The sequence below is a fragment of the Typopeltis vanoorti genome, chromosome 25 (genome assembly GCF_054136105.1).
Source record: "Typopeltis vanoorti isolate ZY-2024b chromosome 25, IOZ_Tvanoo_1.0, whole genome shotgun sequence".
NCBI classification, from domain to species: Eukaryota; Metazoa; Arthropoda; class Arachnida; order Uropygi; family Thelyphonidae; genus Typopeltis; species Typopeltis vanoorti.
In genome coordinates, this window is record NC_143573.1 from 18,289,238 (window position 1) to 18,305,382 (window position 16,145).

General features: G+C 37.4%; 1 protein-coding gene across 1 annotated transcript in view; it reads left to right on the forward strand.

The window, feature by feature from the left end:
• The window catches only part of LOC150092578 (glutamate receptor ionotropic, NMDA 3A-like), a 161,695-nt gene that overhangs the window by 142,529 nt on the left and 3,021 nt on the right, over positions 1 to 16,145 (forward strand). The window contains exons 7-8 of the mRNA XM_090414239.1: positions 2,330 to 2,449; positions 9,093 to 9,166. Of these exons, the coding sequence (XP_090270365.1) occupies positions 2,330 to 2,449; positions 9,093 to 9,166 (194 nt within the window). The remainder of the gene's footprint in view (positions 1 to 2,329; positions 2,450 to 9,092; positions 9,167 to 16,145) is intronic.

Genomic DNA, 16,145 nt, shown 5'->3' on the forward strand with positions numbered 1-16,145 from the left:
TATTGTTTTCTTTTCCGTATTTGGAAACGCTTACTGGATAATCACAGATGAGTTTAAATAAGGATGAAATCAAATCATCCGTTGCGTTTACAATGATCGTCATACTGGTATAATACTTAGCTGGCACTGCAGACTGGAGTTCAAAGAATTAGATCTTCTCTCAGAATGATTATAACTCTACTTTTTAGAATTCATCGTGGTGTCATGAAAATATGCAGTTTTAAGAGGAAATGAGTTACTTCACATCAACGTGACCTTCCAGGCTTTTTCCAAAATATGTACATCACTGAACATTGTAGATAAAAAACCGATATATCTAAAGAAGTATATCTCTCATAATTTAAGCAACATATTAATGTATATTTCGTTTTCAAAAGCTGGAGGTTCTAGTCTTTCGGAACACCAAATGAAGCTAAAAGTACATCAAATGAAACAGGAAAAGACAATTCGGTACGTATGCAGCTTTTTCAGTTGCTGATGGCTATTTCAGGCTTATGAGCAGCTGATATACTTGTTCATTTAGGTCATATTAGGTACAACATAAAAGATCTGGCAGAAATATGCCTAAGAGAGAAAGTTGTCAAATAAACGAAAAGTCCTCTTCTTGATAACATTGATAATTCTAGGGATGTTTTTGTACATCACTCCAAATGTGAGAATAATCTTCTGAGATGGATGGGTTTCTATTTAATAGTATGCTTATTTGTATACTCAGTTCAGAAGAATTGTCTTCCAGTAAAAAATAGCAACACTTTCTTGGTTGATTGAGGAAATCATGTATACGTGCATGGTAAAGTCCACAGGTCAGTATCAGTCTACGAAAATAGATCTGATCTTGCATAAAAGCATCACTGTAATACTGAAGGTAGGGAAAATCGAAATGAGATCTGTTTTTGTAAGAAAACGAATGTGGTAACATTGAAATATGACCAGGGTGGCTATATTGAAGAATGGCCTGGCGATAAGTATTCTGGTGGAGAATAACTTGAAAGATGGAAATTTTTGACCTCTAGATCGTCTGCCAAGGGAGTAGGAAGAATCCTATCACAAGCAGGTTATTGATATAATTGATTCGCTGTCACCGAGTAAACATTTTAATCAGTTTTATGTAGGGAAAAGAGGACAGTCGAATGGACAGATCGTCTAGGTAGTCTTCCGTTGATCGTGAAAGTTAAAGAGATGATGCCAATCACAATAATATAGAAAATGGGTTCGTTTTGAAATTTATGTGAGTCTTCATAAAATCATGTCTGTGCAATATTTTTACACTCAAAAAAAGTCCATGCATTTTTATGTCGAAAATACCACACAGATATTCTTTCATTCCCCTTATTACGAAGCCTTAAAACGTTCCCTGGTTAATCTCTCGAGTGATTAAACATTGCTTGCATAACCATAAAATCACTATCTATGTTTAACCTTTCGGGATGCAGTTTCAAATAAAATCGTCATGGAAATATATTTCCATGACGATATTGTCAATAAGACTGTAGTTTTCTATCAGCATTCCATTGCATATTTCCAAAGGGGGAGCAAGAAGTACAAGGGCTGTACGCCTAGAGTGGCCAGGATCCATATGAGTGGGTCAATTCCAGCTGAATCCAAAAGGGTATAACATTAAAAATGTATATTAATTCCAAAATACGTTACGGTATACCATCGGAACTGGATTTATTCGGGACCTAGATTTCAGTGTTGTTGTACTTGATTCCTGGCGAAAGGTCACTAGAGTCATGCAGTATATTACACAGTTTCTGATGCAGTAACAGCCGTATTATCTCAGCCATCTATACAAGAATTGGACGAGGAAATGATGCCAAAAACTCAGCTTTGTTTTAGATGTTCCCCCGTAAGTGCAAGAAGTGGAAGGAACAAAAGTGATAGACGGTCGTGGTATTACTGCGAGTAAATTAGAGACATGTATTTGTCATGCAAGTCATTTTCTCTTAGGGTTTCTATTATGGAACTGACCAGAATTACTCTGAAATGTGTATTTAAATATTTAGTCAACAAACTTGATTTTATTTACTAAATACCCTGTGCTTGTATTTTTTTACGGTTCATTACTAAAAAGGTTCAGAAATCACTTGTTTAATGTCTGTCCATGTGCTAATAGGCAGCTATCAAAATAAACAAAATACATTATTTGGAATAGCGTATGAACAAATATCTTCTCCCCACACTTAAAATAATCTTAGATTATTTATTTCTTGAAATGGTGGAAAGAAGTCTTATTTCGATTGGGCAAATCTCTTCCAATAAATTACATGTTTATATCTTGTTCGACATGTTTAACTGATACACTGAACTGTGCTCTGGTATCTTTCAGAAACTGTATCGATTCGTCAACACAGTGGAACTTGTGTCTCCGCATCACTCCGCCAAAGAGATAGTGTCCAACCTCCGGGAAGGCCAGATAGCAAGTCTGTTCCAGAAAAGCGTAAAACGGGTAAGATCAGTTTATGCACCTTATATTCAACATAAGAAACGAATTGCAAACGTTTATGGGTAAAAGTAAAAGTTGATTTATGGCTAAATATCACAGGACGTTTTTTTTTTTTATTATTAAACAACAAACTGATATTAGCAGTTAATTCTTGGACCTGTATTACCGCGGTAATGGATTTGCCTACTGTATAAACAAGCTTGCTTGTTCAAATTATGTAAATGAGAGAAGAATCCGACTTGATATGAATAAAAACGTTTCCTTTTGTTTAATAATTCGTGTTCATTCTTCTGAAGATATTATACAGTTGAATTGGGATTTTTTTAACTCTTTATAACGTTGTCAATTAAGGTTGGCCAAGATCTTAACTCAGATCAACGTGCAATTATAAGTTTAGTTTATATTAAAAAACGCTAGGTCGCTTAAGGGTCAAAGTTGTACAATTAGAAGGGATTCTCTATATGGCCTGGAACCAACGCATAGAACCGACTGGGCCTTTGATTTCGTGCGCAATCCTCACCTTCCATGATTCACTTGGACGCTGATCAAACGAGGATGTGTTTGCAGTTTAAGACTTGGGACTCAGAAGACCATAATATTCGCTGAAAATACAGACATTGGGACAAAGAAATCACCGGACACCCCTTCCCATGGGCAAGGTGCATCGTCCCATGTAACCGGTCACGTGTTTGTACCGGTATACGAGGGTGGTCTGAAAGGTTTTCGGCCTCGACCATAGATGGCAACACTATCGGCAAGGTTTTTTTTTCTGAGTTGGCACATCTGTCATAAGCATCCATGTGAAATTGCAAGTCATTCTATCAGGTAGTTTGTTCTATAGAGCTGTGTGAAAAAACGTGTTGTCTTGCAGTTATAAAATTCTTTGTAAAAGAAGGTTTAACGCCAAAATAAATTCATTCAAAGTTCATAAAGGTTTATGGGCACTCTTCTTCGTTTTCGACAATTAAGAAATTGGCTGTCGAATTTAAACGTGGCCGTAACAGCCTTGAAGATGATTCACGTCCAAAAAGTGTAACAACACCAGAAATTATTGATCAAGTGCACGATATAAATGCACGATGTGGTTATTGGATGACCGGCAAGTCAAAGCGCGTGAAATTGCTGAGAATACGCATTTAAAAAGAACGTGTATAATATATTTTGCACGAATAATTGCAAATGAAAAAGCTTTGCGAAAGATGGGTGAAGCGCTTGTTCACAGCAGATCAAAAACGCACTCGCATGAAAATCTCTGAACAGTGCTTTTAACATTTTAACAAGAATAAAAGATTTTGTGCGTCGATTTATTACTAAGGATGAGACTTGGATTCACCATGACAAACCAGAATCTAAACAGCAGCAGTCGAAACAGTGGCCGGTTGTTCATCGCCAACCAAAGAAGACAAAGTTGGTTCCATTAGCAGGAAAGGTCATGGCATCGGTATTTTGGGATGCTAAAGTCATCTTGAAAATTATTCCAGGAATATTATTCCGATCTTTTAACCAGACTAGACGAAAAATTTCGTCAGAAAATACCCAGTTTGTAGAAGAAAAAATCATCTTTCACCAGGACAATACACCTTCCCACAAAGGTGTTTTGGCAATGGGAAAATTAAGGGATCTGCACTATGAATTCTTGGAACATCCACCCTATTCTCCAGATTTGGCTTCCTCTGACTTCTATCTCTTCCCAAAACTAAAATTCTTCCTCGCTAGTCAGCGTTTTTCTTCGAATCAAGAAGTGATTGCAGCTGTAAAGGGGTATTTTGCAAATCTTACTGAGAACCACTACAGGGACGGGACAATTAAGCTGGAATAAATGCATTAGTCGTAAGGGAGATTATGTTAAAAAATAAAAGTAATTTTTAAATTATAAATTCGTTTTTTCATTGTTAGGCCGAGAACTTTTCAGACCATCCTCGTAATTTTTTTTTTTTTAATGTTGAGCGCAAACACGAGAGGTTGATATTTCAACCTATAGTACATTAGTACTGTGTATGGGTTGGGAAAGAAGGTGCTTGTTCGCAGTGGATTTGAATGACTGTATATTGTATTCCTTAGGGAAAACATCAAGGGGAAGACTGTTCTATAGTATAACAGTTGCAGGGATGAAGGAGGAGGAGAAGAAACTTGTTCTATGGGTTTCAAGGTGCACTGTGTAGGGATGTTGACAGCAGCTGCACGTATTCCAATGAGCTTAGTACTAAGTGAGGAAATTATTGATGCTGTTTCGGATGAACATTTTCCATGGAAATATTTGTAGAAAGCACACAGTGCAGAGACTGATCTGATCATCTGTGCGAAATTGGGGGGGGGGGTGGTAAGAGATGGATCATTAATAAGTCTGAATGATTGCTTTCCTCTGTATTCAGTCAAACATTTTGAGGGAGCGTTTTTTTGGGGGAGGCACCCCATATGTGGGAGCAGTATTCGATGATTGGTCGGATTTGTGATTTGTATAAGGTTAACAGCTGTTCAGGGGTGAGGTGACGTCTTGAGCGAAAGATAAATTCTAGTTTTTTAGAAGCTGAGGATGCAATGGTTGTGATGTGTTTATGCCAAGAGAAGCTTGATGTCAGGGTAATTCCAAGAAGAGAAATCTCAGATTGTCTGGAAATTTTGGTGTTGTCAAAAATAATACTGGGAGAAAATGGTTCTTTTTCTATGAGAAATGAGACAGTACTGGGTTTTATTATTGTTTTGTATTTGGTCACTTAACATTAAAACTTGAATTTTTTCTTGGTTTTATTCGTTGGCAATATATTAGTAAATAATATACAAATTGTCAACAAGTTTCACCAGTTATTCTGTCCGGCTTCTTCAGGACAAGTATGATGGTACAATAACGTTTGCTAGTAAAAAAGAAGAATGGAGTAACAGTCAAATAAATTAAAATTAAAACTGACGCGTGACATCATAAGCATGGAGCGTGATGTCGCAGTCATTGTTTATTGAGCGCATTGTATAGTTTTTAGCGAAATGAAATTCTGGTAAGCTAACTTACTTATTTTCCGAGTCCGGAATACCAATCATATCCTCTCCATCCAAAAAACAGCGGCTTGTATCGCCTTGTCATTGACCGTCAGAATATCATCGGTGGAGCACACATCGATTAGATCTGGGCAACATAAAAGATGTTCGTTAGTTTGGACGTCTCCGCAGTCACAGCTGTCATTATCTGCATAACCCCATTTCATCAGATTACTTCTGCATCTGCTATAGGGTAAGTGATATCCCTTGGTTAACTCTTTCTTAATTATGGGGGCTTCTTGAAGTTGAACCGATTCCCTCCATAGAATATGGCGTCGCTCCTCAGGTTTATGGATCAATGGTTTAGTTCTTTGCATAAAACTGTGCCTGGATTTGAGTCGAGAAGCCGTGATGATATGTCCGTACATTGGATGTCTTTCGTCCGTCATCTGTTTTTTTTCTCCATCTCACCGGCCACTTGACATCTTATGCCAGGTGGCGCTATGACTGCTAAGGGATACAGCTTGTTGACTGGGGTTGGTCTTAGTCATCCTGTTATGATCCGAATGGCATCATTTAAAGCCACATCCACGTGTTTCGCATGGGCGGATGCCTCCCACACTAGGGAAGCATACTCCTCTGCAGCAAAACACAATGCCAGAGACGTCGAGCGAAGTACCTCTGGTTGAGCTCCCCACGTCGTGCCGGTCATTTTTCTTCTGATGTTATTTCTTCCATAGATTTTTCCTTTTAGTTCCTGGCAATGCATCTTATACGACAAGGTACGATCCAGCCTAACTCCAAGATATTTGGAATTGCTGCAGTGTTCGAGGCTTTCCTCTCCAGACAATATTTAACTGGCGTTTTGCTTCCCTGTTGCGCAGATGAAAAGCGCATACCTGTGTCTTGTTTGGGTTAGGCTTCAAGCAATTGGTCTCATAGTAATTGGAGAGTATTTCTACGTCTTCTCTCAACCTCTTCTCAACTTCTTCAAAATTCCTTGCTTGAGTGCATATAGCTGTGTCATCGGCATAGATAAACCTCCTCACTTGTGGGTGGGTTGGAGGATCGTTAGTATAAATATTGTAGAGCATCGGGGCCAATACGCTGCCTTGAGGTAAACCATTCTTCTGATTTCTCCATCTTTCCTTGTAAAGTTACGTAGAATCGTCGATTCTGGCGCATGGTTTTAACTACGTTCAGGAGGTAAAAATCTTTAGTTATTTGGCACAGCTTGACCAACAGTTTCTTGTGATTTCAGCGGCATATGACACTGAAAGGTCAATAAACGCTATTCCAGTCCCAAGCTTCATCTTCTCGTAACCATCTTTGATGTGCTGCGTGAGATTCAGAATTTGGCCTCAGCAGGACTTTCCGGGACAGAAACAGGTTTGCTCGGGTATAAGTTTCTCGTCAATGTTTGCTGCTATTCTTTCCAGAATCATTCGTTCAAAAACTTTATACAAGTGGCAGAGGAGAGAAACAGGGCGAAAATTCTTCGACTCTGTAGGTTCCTTTCCTGGTTTAAGTAAAGCTACCACTTGAGCTTTCCTCCATAATTTGGGCAACTGAAGAGATTCTACACACCTATTCATCAATTTCACTAGCCATTGAATGGTTATCGGACCAACACGCTTTATCTGTTCTGTCAGAATGTCCTCCGGGCCATCAGCTCTCTTCTCTTTCATGTGACATATAGATTTTCTTAGTTCTTCTTCGGAGAACGGAGAGGCTAATGAATTAGTCTCAGCTTCTTTAATGCGCGTAAGATTGGTTTTCAGTATCTTCTTGTCTGTCCTGCCATTCAATAATAGCTGGTGAGCGATCTGGTTTAGCGTGACCTCTGTCACGTAAACTGGAGTTTTATTTGGATCGTTGATTAAATTCTTCACAAGTTTCCATGCTCGTCTGCTGTTCTCTTTCATACCACATCCTGCAGTAGCTTCATCCATCTCTTCTTTCTACCATTCGTGAGTTTGTCCATCACTTTTTCGCCTGCCTCAATTGTGTCTACAGCGAAAGGATCCTCGTCATATCTGATTTCATATTCTTTTAGTTGTTCCGTCTGGTCTTCATTAAGCCCAGCGATATATTGAGTTCTGCACCCTCGTGGTATGTGCCGCCGAGATACTATTTTGATGGTATTCACGAACTCTTCATAGTTACTCGGATTCGCTTCAAGAGTGTTTACTGTCTGATCGAGTCCTTCGCAAATCCATCCCATCTAGCTTTTTTAACATTAAACCGTCGCTTAAAAGATACTATCTCTGGATTGATGACGGCTCTGACTTAACAAGTAACAGGTCTGTGCTGAGTTCATGGTATCGGCTCTTCTACTATCTTCTTCGCTTGCACGGCTACTTGTTCACTGATGAAGATGTTATCTGGATTATATCCTCTTCTCTACCTTCCACTATTGAATGATGGTCTTAACTCGGTATGGTAGATAAGCTTTAGTCCTTCTCTCTCAGCCCAATTTTCTACCTCAGCAGCATTCTTGTCAGTCATTTTGTTGCCCCATGTTAAACTCTGACAATTGAAGTCTCCGAGTATTATTTTAACCTTCTGGGCGTTAACGTTGGTAGGTTCTTTGAAGAGGAAATCTTCATTAGGTGGCTTATATACAGATGTGATTGTGCAGGACTTGATCTCGATGGTTAATATCTCTATATTATTATGGGATGTCATATGTGTAGATTTAATTGCATGGTATAAAGCTATCGAGGCGTATTTTAAATTTCTTAAGATTTCGAAACCGAAAAACTTCTGGAAGTAACATTTATTAAGAATCTGTTTACAAATGTGTTCGATTTGAGCACCGATGGTCACTGCAAATATCGTGCCAAAATGAAACTGATCTCTCTCCACCCATTGCATAACGGTATGAGCAAGGCCAGGGAGAAGTGAGGTCGCTTTGCTGCAAAGCAACGGTGTAAACACTGACAGCTTTTGCACCCGAACTGACTGGAAATTTCTTCGCTCATTCCTCAGTAAACTTGATTGTATGAGGGATAAATGCACCATCCAGACGACAGTTGCTCTTTAACCCGTCTTTTAACAAAGTACGTCATAAATAATTTCAGATGAGTCAATTTAGCCTAAATCGGAGCTAATTATACCAGCAGTGACATTGGATACAGAGATCGTTCAAGCTTCTCTTTTTTTTTTTTCATGAAAAATTATGACAGGTGCAAAACTACTGCTTGGAAGAAATTAAAGATCTTGTGCGTCAGGAGCATCAAAGTTTGATTCTCCTGATGCTGTTATCACTCGCAATACAGAAGTGGTGTACAGTTTTCCTCACCGAAGTAGAGGTTGCATATCAGAAAAATCCTTACGAAACACATTGTATTCTTGATACTATCATTTAACAAATATCGGCTAAGATTAACAACAGATGAACATATTTTGTGCAATGGGATTACCACTGAATGGCCAATTACATTGAATCACTGTTTGCTATTCGATTTTAACTTATTACACTAAATGTAATAAGTTTTTCCCCTCATTTCCACTGTACTGTGTTTGTCGTTAGGCATGTATACAAACTAGTAGAGAGGACTTAACTATGTTACCACAACCTGGTAGCTTAATATGAATTTTAGACTAAATAGAACAAAGAGAGTTCTCTTCACTTCTCCTTTCAGGTCTCTTCTTTACCTTTTTTCCTCTTCAGAAAGCCAAGGAGGAGGCCCGCAGGAGGAAAAGTAAATCTCAGTTTTTCGAGATGATCCAGGAGATCAGAAGAGCGTAAGTTCGTCTTAGTTTCAATTATCTTTTAATGCAAAGTTTAGTAGTAAAAGTGTTGAACAAAGAATAACACTTAATTTATTTTTGTATTCTATGTTGTGTATTATTTTGAGATCAGACACCGAGTATCTGGCTATTAGTGAGTTCTTTAGCGAGGCGCAATTATAAGCGACTTGTTACGCGAGTTGATCAGTACAACCGTCAGTTTATAACAGTTATTTTAAACTAACAGTTGTACTGGTGAACTCGACGCAGTAGAATAGGCCGTAGTTTAAAACAGTTGTTTTAAACTACTGCCTATTCTAACCATTTTAGCAGATTATTGCGATGAGGGAAAATTCAAGTGGTTTGTAATCACATCGGCCAATCAGAATACAACCAGACACGTAATCATTGTAAATATGCCATGGATTTACTCCAAATAATGCTTTGAATATCAGTCAAAAAAGCCTGAGCAGCAATATCCATCACATTATCGTATTAGGAATTTCTCTGAAGGTATGAAAAAATTACTACATTCTGACACACATAAAAACGATCATTGACTACGGAATAAGCCAGATTATTTTGTTTAATCGAAGACACACACACACACACACACACACACACACACACACACACACACACACACACACACACACACACACACACACACACACACACACACACACACACACACACACACACACACACACACACACACACACACACACACACACACACACAGGGGAATGTCTTCTTCAAGATGACTTCCTAATCCATTGTCCACATGCTTTAAATATGAATAGTTTTTCATTCCAATTTACGTACCGGAGTAGAAAATGCATGAGCACTGAACCGGCATTTATTCATTGATGGCAAGTTTCAAAACTGTCATGTTATATATGAGGAAATATGGTACATAATTAATTTGAAATTTGCTAAAAGGGATGCATATTGGTATCTCAATTTTTCTTTTATTATTGTTGATATCAACTGACTTTTTCATTATAGCAAATTCCTGATATGTACCTCCTGCGCAGTGTATATGATATTACAATAGTCAATAGTACTACATTAAAAAGATCAACCATTACTAGCTTCTTATCAAGAATTTTCCTCCATTTGCTATTCGTGAAGATTTTAATATTGGCTGTGCTAACACATCCCTGAAAGCTGACATTGCAAGTTCCTTCTCAATATTATCAATTGTCTTTGTATTTTTATTCCTGATTTTCATACCAAATCTAGTACAGCAGTTAATCAATTTGGTCAAGAATATGGATTATGTTTTCAACATAACAATCGATATAAAATCAAAGAGCTGAGATTAACGTATCCAATTTTGATATCAGATTTAATTCCATTTTCCTTGATGATGATGTGGTCCATATAGATGAAGAATTTCTCAAGTTTCTCAAGTACACTTGCATAATCTTATCAGGAACACTCAGTAGGGAAATATCTCTCAATTCTCAAATTCAATTTTTAGAGCGAGATTATGAGAGCGCCACTCCAAATCTGGAATTCGACCCACTAACCTCCTGATATAGCCACCGAACATTTTATACCTTCATATTTCTCATGCTGGCCGAGTGGTTAACTCGGCCAGCCGGGGTGGCCGATTGGTTAGCGTGTCCGTCCTCCAGTCTGCGAGTTCGAATCCCTTCGTGGACATGGATGTTTGTGATTGTCTGTGAAAATACTAGTTTTGGTATTTGGCGGTAGATGGTGGTTCGTTGTAGTCTGTAGGTGCCCTCCATCGATGAGTCTTTGGACTCCCTGGAGGTCTCCACTTTATATTTTAATTCATTTTACAGTACTCTCTCCTCCATTTATGAGCTTTTCCATTAGACACCAGAATATTTTACCACTTCCTAATATGCATATTCTATGTTCTTACCAAAGTCTTAACATGATTTGTTCAGCTAATCTGCATTTTTTAAGATCACATACCGACTTACTTGCCAGGAACTCTTAATATGCTTTCTTTTATTTGGCTGCCTCTTTAAACCTCACAAGTATACCATTGAGTTTTTTTTTTTTTGTATACTTGTAGACACGTCATTCTTCTTTACCTGAATCAATCAATCAACATTTTCTTCAGGTTTGATTTGTCACCAAATACCCAAGGCTTGGTTCTTGTTTTTAAACTTTGATTTTTTTTCTCGAACAATGCTTGTGCATTTGCGTCTAGACATCACTTATGAAAGCTTCTTAACTTCGATTCGTTTCAAAACTTTCTTATGAACTCTTCCTTTCAATATGATATTCAGTTTTATCCTACTCAAAACTAAAAATTGATCACTCCTTATTTGAAATTCTCTGTACGCTTTTCTGTTCCGAACCAGCATGAAGATATCTCTGACAACAATAACATTAAAAAACTATTTCTGGAGTCTTCTCTCAATGTGTGAAAGAAGATGCGGGAACTGGTGTTAGTAATAATCAATCCATGGCCTGAGCAGAAATATAGCAGCACTTACCATTATTATTAGCTTTTCTCTTTTCTCCAAATTTGGAAAAATTTGAAGAAAAGAGCAAATCTTTCTTTAGGACCATACGCACAAATAATAATTATTGTCGAGTTCCCTATTTTCATGTTTTTCTACGTTACTCTACTTGATATTCCCTGCTATTCAAGATCATCCTTGTATTTAGTGTTTGATATTATAGCTACTCGTTTTCCCTTATCGTCCTCGCCTGAATATAACACCATGTATTGTTGCTCACTAAAATATCACCTTATTTTTTTCTATTTTGTTTCGGCAACATGTATATTAAAGAACTAAAATTTACGGCATAAAGGAAATCCCGCGACTCGATCTCGACAGGAAAAAATGTCGAGATGATTGGAATCCACTAAGTCATGTATCACACTAAATTTATTTAGAATAAATAATTAAAACGCACTTACACATGACTTTAGAAATGGAAATTGACATCGATGAGACAATTTCGGAAACATTTTACGCTAGCCAGAGTAGATTAGATTAATGAACAGAAATGTGAAAACGAATTAAAAGCGAAAATTACCTGAGAATACCATGCGAGTATCACATATCTTATACATAAATGCTCTTCTATAAGTGAATCTGCATGTATCTGAGTTCGTTGCGTGACTGTACTGATGAACATTTTCCAAAGAGTTTAAACTAATTTACTCTTCAGAAGGTATGATTTTGTCAATGGGATAGCCCACAAATCTGAAGGTGCTTTTTATTCTAAAAATATCGTATTATTTTTACTGCTGCACGAGTAAGGTAAAGAGAGTAAGAAAATTTGTCTTACAGGATTTGCCCATTGAGAATGATACTTGTATCATCAGCATTCCTGAACCATCCAGCGACTTTCCAAACACAAACAGAATGAATTGCTTTGAAACTCAAAGTAATCCCAAGGATCACTTTTCGCTCTATAAGTAATGTTTTCATCTCGTGATTAATGTTTCTCTGCATCTCCCTTTGTTTGATTAAAATGAAACTCCGTAATGATTGCCGAATAATATACTGTAGCTATCTGGCTTCCATTGTTCATAGGATAGGTTTGAGAGAGATTCTGGGCCTCGTAAAAGTCTCCAGTTTAAAATATTATTATTATTATTATTATTAAAAAAGACTTCCAGGGAGTCATAGATTCATCGAGGGAGGCCACATACTACACACACCAGCTATCATACGTATTCTTGAATTCATTTGCACTGCTTGCACTCACAACATCCAATAGCAATCCATTCCAGTCAGGCACCACTCTGTGAGAGAAAAATCTAGCCCTCATCCCCTTCTTGACGGCATTCATTCTCAGCTTCCAAGGATGCCCTCTTGTCCTTTCCCCACCCTCCATAAATGGAAAATTTTCATCAATTGAAATCCTGTATGAACCTTTCAGAAGTTTGTAAGTCTCAATCATATCACCCCTCTTTCTCCTGTTTGCTAATGACTGTAGTCTAAACATTCTCAATCTGTCTTCATAATCAGTAATCCACAATCCTGATATAATTTTAATACTTTCTTTTGTACTCTCTCCAATATATCAGAATCAACTGAAACCAGGAGACCAGACCTGCGCAAAACAGTCCAAGTGAGGTCTTAAAAAGGCCTTGTAAAGAGGCAAAATAACATCCTTATCTTTACAATTGAAAGTTCGTTTCGGAATTGCAATTATCTTTTGAGTGGTATTTGCAATCTTTGCCACATGGCCCCTAAACTTCAACTTCCTATCTATTAACACCTCTAATCTAATCACTTCTAGGGTAAGAGAATATTGTTAAAGATCCTTGAATTTTCGGTGTGTGATTTAATCCTGAATAAATTAGTTCACAAATTAATCCGTTTTAAATTCTTCTCCTTCTAATATAATATAAAATCTTATAAAATTAAGGGGTAATGACGCAGCAAGAAAACTATACATCATTGTGACGTATAACCTTTGTACTATACGTTACAAAGTACATCTTAGTCACACAGGAAGGGATCAACGGTCACCCTCCCCCTACACACGCAGTCATTTAAAGACATCACATAACATTGGCCTATTCCTTCGATCGGAATAGGCCTAAGTTCGATTCTCGTCGCTACGGGAGGAATCTTTATCTGGATGATTTCAATCGAATGTTAGTTAGTCGATGTCATACGGAGGTAGCAGGGTTTTTTTCCTCCTGGAAACTCGGGTTTTTCATCCCGCATACAGACAAATCGGCCCTTCAGAACACACACGATTTACAGACAAAAAATACTAGTTGTGGTGGTGGTGGTGGTGGTGGAGGTGGGCGATGGATGGCGTAGATGGAGATGATTCGTAGTAGAGGGTTCGGTGTAGTAGTTGTGACAGTTGTAGGTGTCCTCCCGCGATGAGTCTTCGGACTCCCTGGAGGTGTCACGAATAATAATAATAATAATAATAATAATAATAATAATAATAATAATAATATCTTTATTTCTGTGTTCTATAAGGAAATAAAATTGTCATTGAAAAGTAGTTAAGTGTAAATAAACCATAAGCTCCCTTGCACATTGAGTTGGCGTCAATAAAAATCAATGTACCAGACTCCTTTCGTAAACAGTTGAGTTTACACATCCATGATCATATTAATACATTTCGCATCAGCAGAAAGATGCGAATCTGAATCGTCGTAACATCTTTCTTTCTTCTGTTAACTAATACTGGAATTTAGCATTCATCGTGGGATTGCTAAAAGATGATGATAATCGCAAATTCTGATAAAAAGAGACCTTTTCGCAGTCCTAATAAAAGACATAAGAACGAATGAATTCAGTTGGAAATTGTTTCAACAAAGTTATTCTCTGTGACAATTCCAATTTATTCAACCTTGGATAAGGTTCAGAGCGTTACTAAACAGATTTCCTGAAAGTAATCGATGTGGTGTATATGCAGAAGACATTTTTCAAAGGAATCGATTTACTTCTCGTTAAAAAGACAAATATGCAGGCATTTAAGCCGTATTTCGCGGGTGCTAATAGCAAACCGCCCGCTGTTAATCTTAGCCGAATTTTCCTCAATTCCTAAACAAACAGCATTTTGTCTCACATCAATATTCCAGAAGAAAATAAAATTAGTTTCTTTTTACGACCCACTCGACTACCAGATGACCTAAGAACCCGACTTTAAAGAGACCAACTACGGTACGGCATTGTTGTTTTCCTCAACAAATTAATGATTCAACTAGATTATAAATTAATTAAACATATATGTAAGTTGCGTCATAAACAGCTGACAAATTGTAAATGTTCACATATCGAAATCCCATTTTGGCAATAGCCAACAATCACCATGTTTTTGTTATTACAATTCCACCTGCATTTTCCTAACACGGAAGCATCCTGTCAGGTCCTACGTAATATATCTAATTGAATGGTGCATTTGCGACTGGATTAAACAGTTAATGAAAATCTTCGTAGTGGTAGGATGGTGCTTCCTTTCCACATTATTTGCCTCTCCCCCTCTCGTTCGGGAAACTGAGCTTATTCTAAAGGAGTAGCTTAACTTGCTAGTCGAATGGGAAAAAAAGTGTCTTAACACGTTCATTGCCAATCACGCGATATCGCGCGGTGCGAGCTCTCACCAAACGACCGATCACGCGTTATCGCGTGGACGTCGTTAACTAAATAAAAAAATAAAAAAAAGTTGGCCATCACACGAAATTCCAATTTTCAGCTTGGCAATGAAAGTGTTAAAATGTGTGATTTTTACTGCTTCTAAATTAGTATTACAAATAAGACGTGCGTATATCAGCAGAGATTCCAACAAATTAACTTAAAAGAAATTCTCTTGCTAAAGCCAATAAATAACGTAGCCTATTGAATTGACAGTCCAATTTAATTGCAACCATTTGTAAGTAACTAAAAACCTAACAAAATGGATATGTTATTGTTATCCTATCACTTTAACATGTTCTACTAAATTACTGAAACAAACAAAAACGTGAATTTCGTAAATTCTCCCACAATTTATGGTTATGTTTTGTATGTCTGCTTCGGAATATGCAACGATCGAGTGTTATCTAAATTAAAGCATAGGAATATAGAGTATTTTCATTTTGTCTTGCATGCCTCCTTAAGTCTATATGTGCAGTGGTCAAGGCTGAGTATTTAACTGAAGTCAATCAGAAGAATAGCTGCACGGATGCGATCAAAATGAACGATTTTCACTTCACAAACTAAAAGATAGACTAACTGTGATGTTCAGTAAACAGTTATCTCTGAGTTGCCATAATTCTCCTTAAACAAACTAAAAAATTGTCTAGTTTCAATCGAGACCTATTAGTTTCTAAGGATCGTGCAGCTCTTGAAGGCGACTTCCAAAAAATTAATTGATAAATTAGAGAATGGAATATTTCTCAATGTAAGTTTTTTTTTCGCAACTATTATGGATCCAAACCCTTTATGCCCAACCTTTTTCGTGCATTGTGGTGTTTCGAACATATCTGTTCCAATAGGGGAAGTCCTAGTGTAATTTAATTTGAATCTTACTTTTGTTAATG